This window comes from Malania oleifera, chromosome 7 (genome assembly GCF_029873635.1).
Source record: "Malania oleifera isolate guangnan ecotype guangnan chromosome 7, ASM2987363v1, whole genome shotgun sequence".
Classification (NCBI taxonomy): Eukaryota; Viridiplantae; Streptophyta; class Magnoliopsida; order Santalales; family Ximeniaceae; genus Malania; species Malania oleifera.
In genome coordinates, this window is record NC_080423.1 from 17,202,592 (window position 1) to 17,219,206 (window position 16,615).

The following is a 16,615-nucleotide window of genomic DNA, read 5'->3' on the forward strand; positions in this document are numbered from 1 at the left end:
GATATTATAGTTAAGTTACCCCAGAGTCCCAGACGTTTGTGTTTTAGGAGTCTAAATTGGAGGTTATGGCTGGTTTTCTTGTTAGGAGCAGTTGAGACTCAAGATTTAAAGATTGGGCTTGGTTGGCGTCCATGGCTTTCTTTAGGTTGGGGGGTAGTGGTGGTGGTGGTGGTATTGTGATCATTTGAGACACTAGATTGCGAGCAAATTTGATGTTCTCATTGGTGCCTTTTTTGATGGAAAAAGAAGAGATTTCATTAGAAAGAGAAGAACTTGCAAGGAGGAATCCCATCGAAATTATGGAAAAAAAACATAAAAAGAGCCCTTGATATGAGGTTTGAAGGCGTTGACTGACACAATCATCTTGATCACAGGCCAAGTTGTAAATGGCTGGAAATAAGACACTAAGAGCTCTTAATCGCACTGCGAGTCATGCCAAAAATAAATGTTGTTTCCACTCCCCACTTGAAATTTGATATAAGAAGTGAAATCAATCTATCCTTTCTTGATGAATTTCCACACCTCTACACAATGCGGTCCTTTGTTAGCCTTGGAGATCCATTTGTTATGTTCAAGCCCATATTTCACATCAATGATTCCCCGCCAAAGGTGATCTTTCTCAATCATGAATCTCCACAATCATTTCCCTAATAAGGCTTTATTGAAAATGTGGGGGGACTTCAAACCCAAGCCTTCTAAATGAAAGGGCTGTTTCATCATGCACCGTTTGACAAGGTGAAGTTTGAATTCTGCCCTGAAGCTCCCCCAAAGAAATCTTCTTTGAATTCCTTCAAGTCTCTTGGCAACTGAAGTCGATAGGGGAAGGAGAGACATGAAGAAAATAGGGAGATTTGTCAAGGTGCTCTTAATGAGAGTGAGGCGGCCACTTTTGATAAGAAATTTCTCTTCCGTCCAGCCAACATTTTTTCAAAATTTTCAATGATGGGATCCCACACTCCTTTATCTTTATCTTTGAATTTGGCATTGAGAGGTGGCCCAAGGTAGTTAATAGGGATGTACCCATTTTGCAACCTAGAAGGCTAGCAAGGAGAGGCCTGTATACAATTTCTCCAACTAGAGTGATTTCACTTTTTCCGAGGTTAACTTTTAAACCCGAAATTGCCTCAAACCTTGGCAAGATACATCTCAGATTCAGAATGTGGAGAGGGTCATCAGCACAAGATATGATAGTGTCACTTGCAAACAAGAGATTTTTGACCTCCATGGACCTTTTGTGCTTGCCAACTCGTAAGGCCTTTGAGCAGCCCTTTTTTTATAGCTTTTATCAACATGAGGCCTAGCACCTCCATCATCACGATGAACAAAAAGGGGGATAGAGGATCCCTTTGTCTTAGACCTCTAGAGTAGCAAAAGAAATGAGTGGGGTGCCCATTGATTAACACTAAGAATCTTGATGCGTTGTGCAATAAGCGATCCAACTACAACGTTCCCCAAAACCAATTTTCCTAAGAGTATAGAGAGGGAAATTCCAGTTGACGTGATCAAAAGCTTTCTCTATGTCAAGTTTGCAGACGACCCCATTTTCTTTTTTCATCAGTAAGAATTCACTGCCTCATTAGCCATGAGGGCTACATCCATGATTTGTCTTCCTGCAACAAAGGGGTGTTTATGTTGCCCACTGACTTCCGAAGTGGCTTTTTTAGTCCTTGTAGCACGGAATTTAGCTACGACCATATAAATACTTCCCACCAAGCTAATTGGAAGGAAGTCCTAAATGTTGGTTGCCCTAGGTTTCTTCGAAATCAGGGTAAGGAAAGTGGCATTGATGCTGCTCACAAATCTACCCGATCTAAAGAATTCCTAAAAAGTGTTTGTAAAGTCCTGCTTGAGCTCGCCCCAATTTGATTGAAAGAAAGAAAAGGAGAACCCATCTGGCCTTGGTGCTTTGTCTCCATTGCAATCTCCAATGACTTGTAGGATTTCTGCTTCCTCAAAAGCTTTCTCAAGCTATTCTGCTGTGGAGGGGCTGATAGATTTAAAATCAATGCCTTCCACTATTCTGTCAACTTTCAGATTCAAAGTAAAGAGCTTTGTAAAAGTTGCAGACTCCCCTTTTGATGTCCTCTTCCTCATTTAAGGTGTTCTCCCCAATTTCAATGTTGGAAATGGTACTCAGATTGTGATGGGCATTTGCAGTTCGGTGGATAAATTTTGGTATTTCGGTCTCCTTCTTGAGCCATAAGGCTCTAGATTTTTGCCCCTAGGAGATCTCTTCAAGGCTAACAGCCTCGGTTTGCTCTTTTTTCAGAGAAACTCTTTTGGCCCTTTCATCAGTACTGAGCCCTTGTCTTAGCTCTTGCTCATTAAGGATCTTGATGTCGTTAAGAATGATGGTCTTCTTCACTTGAATGTTCCCAATGTGCTTTTGTTCCACATTTTGAGCTTATCTTTCAATCTCTTCAGTTTTGACGCTAGCACAAAGCTGGCTTTCCTTAAAGCCATTGTGCTTTAAGCACATCTTTTCAAAGCGGAATGGGGTTTGTTCTCATTTGATTCCACCCGTGTCAATGAGGATAGGGAAATGATCCGACATGAGCCCGAGAATGAGCTCTAGAGTGGTTTTGGGAAAGTGAATATCCCAATTCATTGAGATAATGAATCTACACTTCTTGAGAAGGAAGGTGGGTCCCCCTAGTGTTGGACCAAGTGAAAGCGCCACCAATGAGAGGGAGATCAATGAGGGCATTCACATTGGCAAAGCCCAGGAACTCTCTCATGCAGCTGTTCTATGCTCCGCCCCCACTTATTTCATGGGGGTACAACACCGTGTCGAAGTCTCCAATAAACCAAGGTGCATTTCATCAGCTTTTAATCTCTAAGAACTCAATCCAAAGCAAATGTCTATGAGGTCCTTCGCGTGGGCCATAGACCTCAGTGAGAACCCATAGAAAATTATCATCCATATTTTTAAACAAGCACTAGACAAAGAAGGAGTTGATGGAATGATCAATCATCTCCACCACATTGAGATTCCACAAAAACGAGGATGCCTCCTATGTAGCCCACAGCACCAAGGGAGATCCATCCACAATTCTCTTGTCCCCAAAAATCTCTGACTAAGACTTGATCCATATTTTCAACTTTAGTTTCCTGTAACCAGACAATGTCACCTCTCCGCTCTTCAAGAAAGGATTTGATTAGCTCATTTTATCTATAGTCCCCTCACATTCTAGGAAATGAGTTTCCTTAACATGATTTAGTTGTGCACATCCGACTACTTCTTGCCTCCACCAAGTCTGTGCATCCACCCAATTTATCATAATTTATAGTACATTCTAGGCATATCAAATCCCTGTTTGTGTCCAATTTCTTGTTACTGCGCATGGGATTTTTGGAGCTGTGTTGCGCCTCCTCTCTTCTCTTCTTCTTGATCTCTTCAAACAATTTCAAAGCCCTGTCCTCAAAGCCATTGAAGGACATGCCAATGGCGTTACTGATCATTTTTTTTTTCCCGTAACACCCCCTTGTGGACCTGTTCCTTAAAAAGTGTGCTTTTCACGTCTAAGCCATTCAACGTTTCAAAGTTGGGGGTGTCCTGGGTATCAGCCGGATTATGGCTGGTTTGTAAGGCCTCCTGGTTGTTTGAAGGTGCTGGAATTAAGGTTAAACAGTGGCATCAGCCTGCAGTAATGGAGGCTCTGAATCTGCTTTGTTCATGGCATTGCTAGTTAAAGACCTGAGAGTGGGGCTCAACACAGGGTTTTTCCAGAAGATTGAAGTCTTCTCAGCTGACATGGAGGGGCCTTTGTGGGAAGAAAAGAGACTGAAAGCATTAGGTTTGGTTGCTGGGGAAGTTTTAGGAGCAGGGAGGCCAAAGGGAAGAGCTGCCTTGTACAGAGTGCCTTTGTCCTCCTCCAGTTCTGTCCCAAGCTCGACAAAGGAGGATAAAAGTTTGGGTTTGCCCAGGCCTATGCTGTTCTTCTCAACAATGCCTTCAAAAGATTGTGCAAAACTAGATGACTTTCCCACCATAAGAAATTCTTGTAGCTGGCCAGTTTTCAGGATCAGTGGAAAGGGTTCTCTGCAGCAAGGGCGGGCGCAGTGGGTACAATTCTTGGCTGTACCTGGCTTCGACAAGGTCCCAGGGGCTGTAGCAGGAGCTGATGTCTTCAAAACCTCCCAGCTTGAGGAGGGAGGCGTGGGACTGCATTGCTGCCTGGGTTTGGGCTTCCAGAGAGAGGGTGGAAGCAGGTGTTGGCTCAGTTTGATTACAGCATTTCCCTTTGAATCAGAACGCTCTGGGAAGACCAAATGTCTCCAGCCTCCACTGTTGGTTTCCAGAAGGGAGATGAACCTCCCATGCTTATTTGACTTCAGGAGGAGCGACAGAGTTTTCTCCTTGTTCCATATTCTGTGAAACCACAAGGATGAGTGTGGCCCTCTTCTCGAGCTCCAGCAGTCTTCCTAGGCTCGAAGGAACCAAGCAAGCTCTTCCAAATCCAGAAAGATGGAAGTGCAACAACCATTACGAAGCTCTGCAAGTCTTAGGATGTCGGTTTCCTCCCCTTCAAAGGACAAGTTGAGGGTCTTCCTCTCGATCCATGCTGAGAGCTTCACGCCTGCCATGTAAGAAGGCAGGAGGGTGAGGATGAGGGTGGAGGAGACACCACAGTCACAGGGAACGAAAGCCATAGCTGCACAGGGGAAAGGGTATTACAGAGGGTTTAGGGTTTTTGGTGAAGAGAGAAGAAGGCAGGGGAAAGGAGGAGGAGGGGAGAAGAAGTACAGGGGTCTTCTGGTTGAAGGATGCCTCCCGTTGGCGCGAAAAGGAAGAGCCCATTGCTGCGAACCAGGGAGGAGGGGTTGGCAAAGGGAACGGCAGAAAAGGAGTATTGAGAGTCATATGGGGGTCTTCTCCCTCATATTTGTTATCACTTCCTGAACCAAGATCTCCCTCAAAATCATCCTCTGAATTCTGAAGATGGAAACTGCAAGGAAGGCACACCCATAAAGTCCGAATAATTTGATCCTAGACCTTCTAGTTAACAAACCTCATCTAAAAGTAGCCCTCTGTCATAATCCTGGCCTGGCACACCTCACCATTTCTTCTTCTCAGTAGGAGTTTCCTCAATAACTTTTTTTTTTCTTTAAATCTGCTTTTGCCCCATTCGAGTCCTTGATGTAAAAATTGTCATCACTATTATTTTCCAGGAATTTAGTTGGCCTCTCAGCAGCCCTGGAACTCCCTTCAGAACCAGCCCCTTTATTGTTACACTTATGCCCCTGACGAGTGTAAACATTTGATTTTGTTGATTTTTGTCAATTTGAGGATGTTTCTTCCTATCCAGCCTCACCTTATCATTGCTGGAATTTGTACCATTCTGGTTTGAACATCCATACCATTATCTACTGTGTGGGACACCTGACAACCATCCTCAGAAACCTCTCTGGTAAGCTCAACACTCTTCAATGCTTCCTTTCCCTCCGTCTCCCAGCCCTCTGGAAAAAGGCTCGTGTTGCTCATTCCTATTGACTACCCAAATTGAAGAAAAGGTTCTGCGATACTGTTTGTCTACTCCTTGTTCACTATGACCAAGGGTGATTTTTGCTGCGCTCAATCATTTCGATACCCACTGCCGCACAATCCTCTCCAACATTTCTAGTCTTCTGAAGGAAGATCTGAGTTTGAGGAGGTTTTCAGTTGTATACGCGCTATTCAAATGTACTGTGAGTTCCCAAAGTTGGATGGACTTGGGCATGAGAAGAAGAGGCTGCCCCATTACAACCTAAACAACTCCTGGTGTGTTAGAAAGGCCTACATGCCTGTAAGACTTCCCTAGAAAGCCCTTTGAAAACAATTTGGCATCTATTGCTAAAATAATTTTTCAAATGGGCTGCAGTCACCTGGCAAGACCATGACTTGTTCTCTAGTAGCTGGGCCAAATTTATTGTGATGTTGATTATCCCTGGCCCAACCCGTTTGTGGCCCACCCCTCTCTGTTTCACATGTGTTTGTCCTCTTGCAATCGCTAGCTTCCCCAGAGCCTCCTGAACCACCAGCTGCTCCAGAACTTGCTGATTGGTAACTTCCACTACTCCCGCAACGCCATCAACCCTGTTCTGTGTCTGAGCCCTGAGGTACAGTGAAGAACACCCTTCCAACTCCTTGATTCCCCAAAGATTGAGCCTGAATTTTGCTTGTCTCCTCCAACCTTATGAGCTTCACAACTCTTGCTGAAGTCTATGCCAGCCTTCACCTTGCATGCAGCCAAGAGTGGAGATTGATTGATTGACCATTGCCATTCGATCATAGACCCAGCTCCAGAAAAGAACCTAATCACTTGATTTAATTGCCACTTGGTATAGAAATTTCCAAATTTCCTGTAGCGTGTGACCTTTTCCAACATCAATAATTGAAAGTGCAAAGGCTCACCAACTCATCTTGCTGCAGATAATGTATACCATATCCACTGGATGCATAACTGAGATTTCGCCTCCAATTGCCTCCTAACCCCACCTTTTCCAAGTGTTGACTTATAATTTTTTTTTTTCTATCTGCACCAGCTTGGACAATTTGTCTTCCACCGATTTGTGAAGTGTTCTTCCATAACCAGCTTTGAATGGATCCATCAACATCTAGAAGAGTGAGCGAGAGTGACTACGAGAGTGAGACTCATGTCTACAAGGGCGAAACATTTTCAACAGTATCTGTTTTGCCCAAAGCAGCACTGATTTAGCTTGTTAAACAGGGACGGTATTCTGTATGCCCTATATAAATGTCCTATTGCATCATCATCATCTGCAATTTTCCTGGAAGTAGCGGCATCTCCCTGCGGAGCGCTCTCCTTCCTTTCGTTTTTATTTTGATCGGCAAGAGAGAGTTTTGTTAAAGGGCATCAAGGGTATGCTGCCCATGTACAACCAGCAAATACCTTACCTGCTCTGCAGGGTGTCAGAAAAATCAAGAATTACAAGTGAGTCAAAGAAGGACAAACCACTATGCCATTTAGTAGCACTAGTTATCTATTGGTTGAAAACATTTACAGGCGTATTCATTCCTTCAAAAGCTCTCCTACTCACCAACCCAAAGATCGCAAGGGGAATGAGTGACAAGGCTTTCTTCCTCTCCCTACTAGCATGGATTCCATTCAAAGCCCATAATCTCCAGTTCTAGCAATAGCCCACTGATATCTGATTGAGGAATTGGTCAAGTCCCATAGGTTCTGGTCCAGGAACAGTGCAAGTGCATGCGATCAGTAGTTTCCATATACTCTAAACACTAGAAGCAGCTGTTCACAAGAGGCAGCCCCCCCTTTTGATGGTTGTTCATGGCAAGAATTTTCCCAAGAGTTGCGTCCCATGCAAAGAAAGTAACTTTAGTGGGGTCTGCTGCTTTCCGAATGAGCTTCCGAGGAAAGTTGTTGAAAGTTTCCTTCAAGAGAGTGAGTTTCCTTTTGAAGGATCTGACTGTGAACATGCCGTTATTGTCTAGCGGAGTGCTCCCTGCCATTGTTTCTTGAACATCTTGAATAATTCCCTTGTAAATTTTATAGACTTACATTTTGCTGTTCACTGCATCATTTCAGTTTTACTTCGGGGCAAGAGCTAGAAACAGCACCTCATGATCCATTCTCATGATTACCTGACCTATTGTGAGATAAATTACCTGACCCATTATTACTCAAACTTCTCAACTGTCCAGCCATTAGAAAACCTGACCCATCAGCTTCTTTAGATCCTAACCTACTATCTTCCTTGACCCTTCAAGCTCAATCTAAGATAGGTTAATGTGAAAAACTTCATGCATCGCTTTAATATTATTTACCTGTGGAGAAGGGCCCATTTTCTATTGCGGAGTATTAATTAATCTTTCACAGTAAAATTTACAGTGATTTATTATTATTTTTGAACCTTGATGAAATATCTAATAGTCATCATAATTGGTTATTACCATTCAAGATGCTAGTTTCAGTACACCAAAAGGTCCAATAAATGTCCATTTGGTTGGAAAAAAAAATAAAAGCAACTGTTGCATAAATGTTAAGTAGAGAAGATATATCCTGAAAAAATGTAGATTAACCCCGTGTGGCATCTTCTATGGTTAGTTTAAGATGACTAATGTCATTCAAATGAACTATTAAGTTGACTACTGAAATATAAATCATAAAATCTATATCTCAAAGTTCCTTGTAGATGATGAATGTCAAATTTATTTAAAATTAAAACAAAATCACTAATTGATCATTGAGTGAAAAAAGCATATACAAAGTTTTAGTTAACAAACCCCAAGTTTGGAGCTTAAATTCTTCTGGGAATTTTCCTGTAAGGTTTTCTTTTCTTATTTGATTTATCATCCTACTGTTGCTCCTTTTGTGCCTTGTCCTTTGATTTAGAAAGCTAAAATTCCTTAAAAAATAAAGCCTTGACATGGGTTGTGATCTTTGAGAAAATCAATACCGATGACTTTCTTCAGAATAGAAGACCTAATAAGGTCCTGTTGCCTGATGTTTGTGTTCTTTGCTTTAGGAGTTGGGAGACCTGTTCTCATTTGTTTGTGCACTGTCGCTTCACTTTGGCTCATAGGGAAGTTATTTAATATTTCTGGTGAGAACTGGGTCTGCCTTTTGAAGGCTTTTTGTTCCATTAAGTTTGGGGGATTAGGTGAGGAGAAGGAGAGAGAGCTTTGTGGCAGAGCACGTTATGGCTATTATTTTGTGTGGGCTAGGGAGGAATGCTAGAATTTTTTAAGGATTCTTTCAACATGTCCCTTTGGAAGAGTTACAGCAGGATTGGTTGGCTTTGCTTTATTGAGTTGTATTCTATCTGTTTTCCGGATTGGTTGGCTTCGCTTTATTGAGTTGTATTCTATCTATTTTCCTTGTTTTTTTCTTGTTCGCCTTGTTTCTGTTTTCCTTTTTTATGCACCTTTTCTCTCTGTCTAATACATCCTGTTGGAAAATAATACCCTTGGCTTTTCAAGACACTTTCCACACACACACACACACATACACACACATATATGTATGTATATCATAACAATCTATTATACCGACATATATTTTTCAAAATATTATACTTACATACCTATTAGTCTATTACCGATAGCTTATTATATTTTTTATATTCCTGTCATATAATATTTTAACATTAATTTTGACATTTTTCATGTCGATAAGGACTACCTAATATATTTTCTTGTCCACACTGTATAACTTTTCTTTTTAAAATTTTAATTTAAGCATAATGGGATCTGTTATTATATATTACAATTAAATATCAAATCATAAGTATAATTACAACATTGTGTGATCAATTTGTTCAAAATATCTTTGGATCATGCAAAGTTTGAAATTTTTCTCACATAAGATTGATCTTTCTAGGCTTTTAATTGTAAATATACAACTCATTAGTATCACATATTATTTTTGTTATTGCAAAGAAAAATATAAATTCCTATAAATAGCTTCAAGCACTCTTATTTTAATTTATAAACTTAATTATGACAATATTGGAATGATATAGTAAGGATTTAATAGGCCTTAAATTGTTGAACGAAACTGTCTATGATTGTGTAAATTGGCGGAAGATTCATGTAGTCAACTCCACCTAGTGGAGCTTCTTTTGTTGTTGTAATTATGATAATATATATTTAACATCTTAACAAAATTATGACAATTTATTTATCAATTTGTTTGAAAAATATTTAAGAAATGATCTACATGTGATTTTTAGCTGTTAATTTTAAAAATGATATAATTTAAATATATTCATTTAAGATTATTTACTTGCAAGCACTTGCAAATGCATGTGACATATTTACGAGTTGCTAAAAGTGAATAGGGAGGATGCGAATCTGAAATGGGACAGGGAGCCTGTTCTCTTCCACTGTACATGCTTTAGTCTTTAACTATTTCTGTTTGCAGAATATTGCAGATTTGTTAAATTTTAACATTTTCACTTTTTGCCAGGCACAGAGAGACCTGAATGATCCTGAGAATGCTGTCATTGGTGCTTTTGCTGGTAATTCAATATCCAACAGCTTGCTTTCTCCTTGAACCATCTGGAGTTATTTGAGTTATATCAATATAATCTTTTGATTATTCCATTTTTAAGAAATAAAAAGTAGGTATAATACTCTCATTTTTGTTTTGATCGGTAAAGAGAAAATTATATTAGCAAGGCATCAAGGGATGCCAACCCGTGGTACAAAACATCAAACATTCTGTAGAGTGTCGCAAACATCAAGGATTACATTATGATCATTATCAATTTGCCCACTAAGCCAGTTGTAAACAACAGCAAGCCATTGCTCTTTGCAAATCTGAAGTGGAGCAGTCGTATCTTTGAAGACTTATTTCTTTCTTTTCAAGCACACCAAAAGATGGTGAGTGGGATGAGGTACAAAGCCTTTCGCTTCTCCTTGGTGGCTCTGATGCCCTTCCAAGCCCAAATCTCTCTCCCCCCCCCAAATTGCATTTGCTGTAACCCACTGCTGTCCAGTCAAGGATAGAACCAAATTCCACAAGTTCCTTGTTCAGGGGCAGTGGAGAAGAATGTGGTTGACTGCATCAGCCATACAAAGAAAACGCCTGTTTGTGACTGCAAGCCCTCATTTCTGCAGATTGTCAAGGGTTAAAATATTCCCATGTGTGGACTCCCAAGCAAAATAGGCAACCTTTGAAGGGGCTGCTGTCCTCCAAATGTGAATCCAAGAGCAGTTGCAATTTGTGTTCCTATCGAGGAGAGGTTCTTGCAGAAGGTTTTAATAGGTAAAACACCATTTTTGTCCAAAGCCCATTTTGGTTTGTTGGGGATGTTTTGGCAACGGAAATTATAGAGAATACTATAAAAGTCAGAGAGTGCATGAAGTTCTTAATTTGCCACATTCTTAGGATAAGGAATATTACAGAAAACTCCCTGATCGGTGATTTGGAGAAATACTCTCATTTTAAACTTAATCTCATCAAATCTTGGCCATTTTAATTAGATGTGGAGGGGAAACTTAGTTGTAGCTTCCATTTATGCATATGGAACCTAATATTTGTCTAAAAAGCAAGAAGAGAGAAAATTGAAATGTAATAACTTCAGTGGACTTCAGTGGCTAGTGTTTTCCCAGTAGTTCCATGGTCTCATAGGCAGAGTGATATCTTTGTTACATTGATATATATGGGGGCTGACCTGGCTGTATGTAAGGCTCTGCGGACTGGATTTTTCTTCTCTTCATCTCTAACCGTGGTGTATTTTCTTCTTTGATTCTTCAATCTATTTCAGATATACAACACTACTGTTATTTTAATAAGATCATAAAAAAACCCCAAATATGTAATGACATCATATACATTCTTGTAATGTGCATATATACATATATAATAATTGTGATAACAAATAATGATATCTAGTAAGCTTTTGTTATAATAAAAATCACAATGGTGAATATGATGATTTTTAATAATACCTTTTTGAGTATAAAATTAAACTTAAAAAAATAACAGTGAACAAAGAGGGGCAATTTCATCCATGAGTAAATAAGTGAAGGGATATGGGGATATATTTATCCTGTAAAAGTTGGATTTCTGTATCCAGTATTGCCTAAAGGCAAAGTGGGTTTTGAATTCCGAGGATTTGGGCATCTTGCATTCCCAATCCAAGATGCCATATAGGATCCCTATGGGCTCCAAACGTGAGGTTCCAACATTCCAGTGGCCACATCCTCGCCCAAACACTCCCTTTAAAGTATCTTCATTTGGGCAGTATTCTTTAGATTATGGGTATGATTATTTAGAAAAATAGTATTTTTGATTTTAAGTTTCTAAAATTAGTTTATTTGTTCCCCAAGGATTGTATCCTGGTTATTCATCTTAGGGATTGCAGTCTTGGGTGGGGTTAATCATGCTTGAGAGGCCCAATTAGAAAATTAACTCACATTTTTTTTAAAAAAAACATGACTTCAATTTTTAAGAAATGAAGTGCCGATTTATCTTTTTCATTTCTTCATTGTGCAAGGTCACATTGATAATTCTTGCAAGCGGTGCTCCAAATTCTCTTTGTAGGAGTCCATAGCCTCCGTAGGTTGCAACTCCTTTGACACGTGATAATGTAGTGCTCTGCTGTTATATGATAAATTTCATCAGATGAATATATTCTTTTATAGGTGCCCTCACTGGAGCTGTGACAACGCCCCTTGATGTGATTAAGACAAGGTTAATGATCCAGGTATGACCAAAATGTTTCCTGTCATTTTAGTAATTATTCATCTTCATAAATATGTGCATGTATATATGATTTTATATGTTTATGCACGCAAACATGCTTTTGTGCAGGCATAATATTAGCTGATGAGTCATTATCTGGTTTCTTTTCATCCACTGCAGGGATCGGCAAGCCAGTACAAAGGAATCTTTGATTGTGTTCAAACTGTTGTTAGGGAAGAAGGACCTTCTGCTCTTTTAAAGGTTTGAGACTCTGCTTCTTTTGCATCTCATGAATAAAGCATCAAAGTAATTAGACCTGTTTCTTCTGCTGCCTCTTCTTTCTCCTGTTTGTTTAAAACTAACTAGTATATTGGAAACACAAAAAAATATTTAGTATAACAAAGAAGAGAAATGATGCATAAAACTGAGGTGGCATCTCACTCAAATACACCACTAAAGGCAACATACTTCATTTGTTCAAGAAGCAGTTTCAATCTAGGGAATGAGTGAATAAACAGACACACACAAAATGACACTCACATATACAGATTAGATAATAAAAGGGAGTCTATAAAAAAAGAAGAATAAGAGAATACAACGTAGGAGAGGACAAGCCAACCTCAAAAAAGCAAATACCACCCCCAGGGTGTGGTTCAAGTGGTAGTGCGGGCTGCGGGAGTGCCTCTCACGAGGTTAGGTGTTCAAACCCTCCCGGGTTCGTTTCCACCCCTAGACTCCTGAATTTACCCTCATTTTGGAGTTGTGGGGTCAACTTCAAGGGGCGCAGGATTAGTTACGTGGACCGTAAAATGGATGCATGGATACCCGGTGCGTAATCCAAAAAAAAAAAAAAAAAAAAAAGCACAAATACCTCACAAAAGCTAATCAGAAAACCCGTTTAAAACCCTTTCCATCATAACTCATCAAGCAGTGCGGATTTTCAAAGTCATGTTGGCCTTTCTTTAGCTTCCTTTTACCTTCATCCAAACAAACTTTGTTTCCTCCAGGATCAGACAGCCACAAGCGCATCTCGTGTTCATCAGTTGGTGAGTTTCTAAGTCCTTTCCATTAACCTCTCCCACAGGAATAGGCAAAATTCCATCCCTGCACTGCTTTTCTTTTACCCGGTTCACCCTCTTCAAAATTAGGAAGTCCCTCCAAACCTTCTGTTGGAGATAATGACACGTGTTAAGGCTTGATATACATTTTTGGTCCACAACCTATCAACTTAAGCTTTTAGGTGAAATGGTAATCTAACATGGTATCAGAGCCATGGTTGCTTGGTGCACAAAGCTCCCACTTATATGGGGTCCAGGGGAGGGGCGGACCATAATGGGTCTATAGTACGCAGCCTTCCATGCATATAAAATAACTGATTTGTGCTCTGAATCAGATTTGAAGGGAATGAGTTAGGCACTTCAATAGGACACCACAGAGCAGTGCAATTGGGAATGGGCTCTTTGATAGCTGCTGTTCCTAAAAAATGTTCTGTTTTAGTTTGCATGGCATACTACCTCAGGTAAATTATTCCAGTACGGCCACTTGGTAAGCATCAGGCCCTATTTAACAATATTTAGCCAGGGTTTGAAGGCACGCACACACATACAAACATGCATGCACACATGCACGTATATGATAGAAAAAAAAACTTTATTCAGAAGCAGTAGAGTAAGATAACAAAGAAGAACAATTCACCTTTAATTTTTAAGGCATATATCATGAACTGGTTTAGATTCATTAGATTTATAAATAATCAAATGAATGCATCTGGATTTACGTAAATAGCTAATGGTTACATGGAAAGCCAGACGTGCACACACACACACACACACACATCTGGCCTAGGCCATATGTGACATTCTGGGCTTGGTTATGCTGAGAGGTACGTTTGACCTGATGCACTGATATCAAAGAGTTTGAGGACATGTATTTGTACACATTTCTAATTCATTGAAACAGGGAAATATTAGATTGCTGTGATTTGACTAAATAGGCTTCAGAGATTTTTAATGAAAACATTAGTGGTGAAAAATGTAGGGATTGCAGTGTGAATGTTTGACCAACTAATATGAGAAACAGTAGGACCATGGTTCAAGAAATAAAAGATAGCATTTTGTGGCAATAAGTTCACAAGTTCCTTATTTTCCTGGTCATGTACTGCAGGGCATTGGACCGAGAGTGCTGTGGATAGGCATTGGTGGTTCAATATTCTTTGGCGTTCTTGAGAGAACAAAACGGTTCCTTGCACAGAGGCGGCCTAAGCTTCATCAATGCTCAGACAACTCAAAACAGGATTAAAATTTAGTTATATGTTGGGGTTTATTTTGTCCCTAAATTTATGAGTCAGTTCTTTGTTCCTTGTAAAACCATTTCCCTAGCCTCTCAGTGATATTAGATGTCATGGATGCTGTAAAATGTATTTGTTCTTCATTTGTTTTTAACGGAAGTCAAGATAGGGCAGATGAGCTTTTCATCAACATTGCGTGTATTTTTAATGAGGAGAACGATGGTAGTAGTGATTAGAGCATTCTGTAAGTAATGAGGTCATGTTTCGTTCTGTTCGAGCAATCTTCACATCTCCTGAAATATCAAGAATGGGTTTACTAAACCATATGCAATTGTGTTTGCATGTAACAGCCTTTGAGTCGATGTTACCTCTCAATTGGTTTGGGACCAAGTGTCGCCAATTAATATTCCCTCTCAAGAGCTCCCAAAAGCATTGGCAGACAAGCATGTGATCTCTGCAACGGCCCCTTACAATTTTTATTTTTTTGGATTGTTTTTGGGTTTGGGGTTGATTTTTCAGAGAAACGCAAGGCAAAATGAAATGCAAGCCAATTTCTCTTGAGAGCCTGGTTGTGTGTACACTTGCCTTGTAGGTTGAAGCACAGCCACGAATTCAGCCAGAAATTGTCAATTCTGGTTTGAGCATCTGATTCCAAAGCACCAGGGCCAATTAAGGTCATATGCTTCCTGTAAAAATTTAAGGCTTCCTTGAGATGGGCCTGCACAACTAAAGCCCTCCCCCAGCTTTGGTTTTGGGATTCTAGATCCTGAAGAGAAGCTGTTCTTTTTTTTATTTTTTTTGATCAAATGGGTAAATGTATTGATAAACTGTATATATACAACTACTCTGAGCATACCCAGGTCAACCAGATACAAGTGAGATAAACTGAATATGAACAATACATCAAAACCCGGAACCCGGGCGTACCTGCACCAAACAGGTTGTAAGAAGAATAATAATGTGCATTAGGGAAAAAGAAATAACAATGCGTATTACCTGCACCAAACAGGAAGGAAAGCAATTATCAGTAAATGATCCCACCCTCCCAGATAGTCTGAATAAGGCAAACACTTACTGAGTGTCTAAATTATTCTCAAACCAATCCATATCCACACCTCAAATCAGGAAATATTAAAACAGGAATAATAAATATATAAATAAATCAATATTTATATGGCTTTGCTTTAATAAAATGCTAGGACGTGAGTTTGGCAAACTTGCAAGTGGGTGCACAGTAGAAGAAAACAAAAAAAGAAAATGAAAAAATAAAAGCGAAAGCAAACAAACAATTTATAAATGCTATCATGTTCACAACTTCACAATTCTATGTGGATGTGTTTGTTTACTGCTCAAAAAGGTGTAGAAGGGGCAATCAGACGAAGAAAAAATTAAAGAGAAGATGGGCACTCAATGGGAAACAAAACCACCTGTTTCATCCCCTCACCTTGTCTTATGGCCTATGTGTTTGTCTTATGCATCTTTGTAATTGCACTGCATGCCCTTAAATGTCTTCTTCCTTACTATTTCCATAAGCGATAGTAGAGGGCCTAATTTTTTTTTTTTTTTAAAGTAAAGGCAAGATACCATGAGACATTTGTCAAAGGAAAAGTAGTTAACCAAGTAGATGAAGTCGTTTGGCCTACATCACAAGTAGTAAACTCATACTCTAGATAACCAATTTCACAATGGAAAGCATGATACAATGAGGTAATTAATAACCTTTGATACAATAACTTGGATAATTGAGAAAAAGATGCATGCAAAGCATACCAACAGTGTACAAAGAATTAACATTGCTAGCTGAAATCATTGCATTAGGTTGTAGAACATGGTTCCTTTGAAAAGGCATCAACACAACAAAAACCCACTCATCCTTTTGCTCTCTATATGTCTACGCCCATAAATCAATAATCAGGTGGTTAGGCAGATGAAAGCCCAAGAAAAAAGACGATTAAGCAATATAGGTAAGAAAACTTATGTTCCAAATAATTAAGGATATGTTAGAAGCCCCGCAAGAACACATGCACAGAGTAGGGGGAGTGAAACAACAAAGTAGAAACTTTCCATAACCACTAACCCCTTGGGCACCCACGCCGACACAAAATTCATCAGTTGTAGGATGTCTACAAATCCATAGAAAACTACTGAATCCAAATAAATTAGTTAAGGATACACT

The 16,615-nt window shown here is 39.7% G+C and overlaps 1 protein-coding gene across 4 annotated transcripts in view; it reads left to right on the forward strand.

The window, feature by feature from the left end:
* LOC131160496 (S-adenosylmethionine carrier 1, chloroplastic/mitochondrial) overlaps positions 1–14,760 on the forward strand; it is a 30,080-nt gene extending 15,320 nt beyond the window's left edge. For all 4 annotated transcript variants that reach the window (XM_058116256.1, XM_058116257.1, XM_058116258.1 and 1 more), the window contains 4 exons: positions 9,930–9,981; positions 12,113–12,174; positions 12,333–12,413; positions 14,316–14,760. In XM_058116256.1, the coding sequence (XP_057972239.1) occupies positions 9,930–9,981; positions 12,113–12,174; positions 12,333–12,413; positions 14,316–14,450 (330 nt within the window). In that variant the 3' untranslated portion in view covers positions 14,451–14,760. The remainder of the gene's footprint in view (positions 1–9,929; positions 9,982–12,112; positions 12,175–12,332; positions 12,414–14,315) is intronic.
* The last annotated feature ends 1,855 nt before the right edge of the window (positions 14,761–16,615 follow it).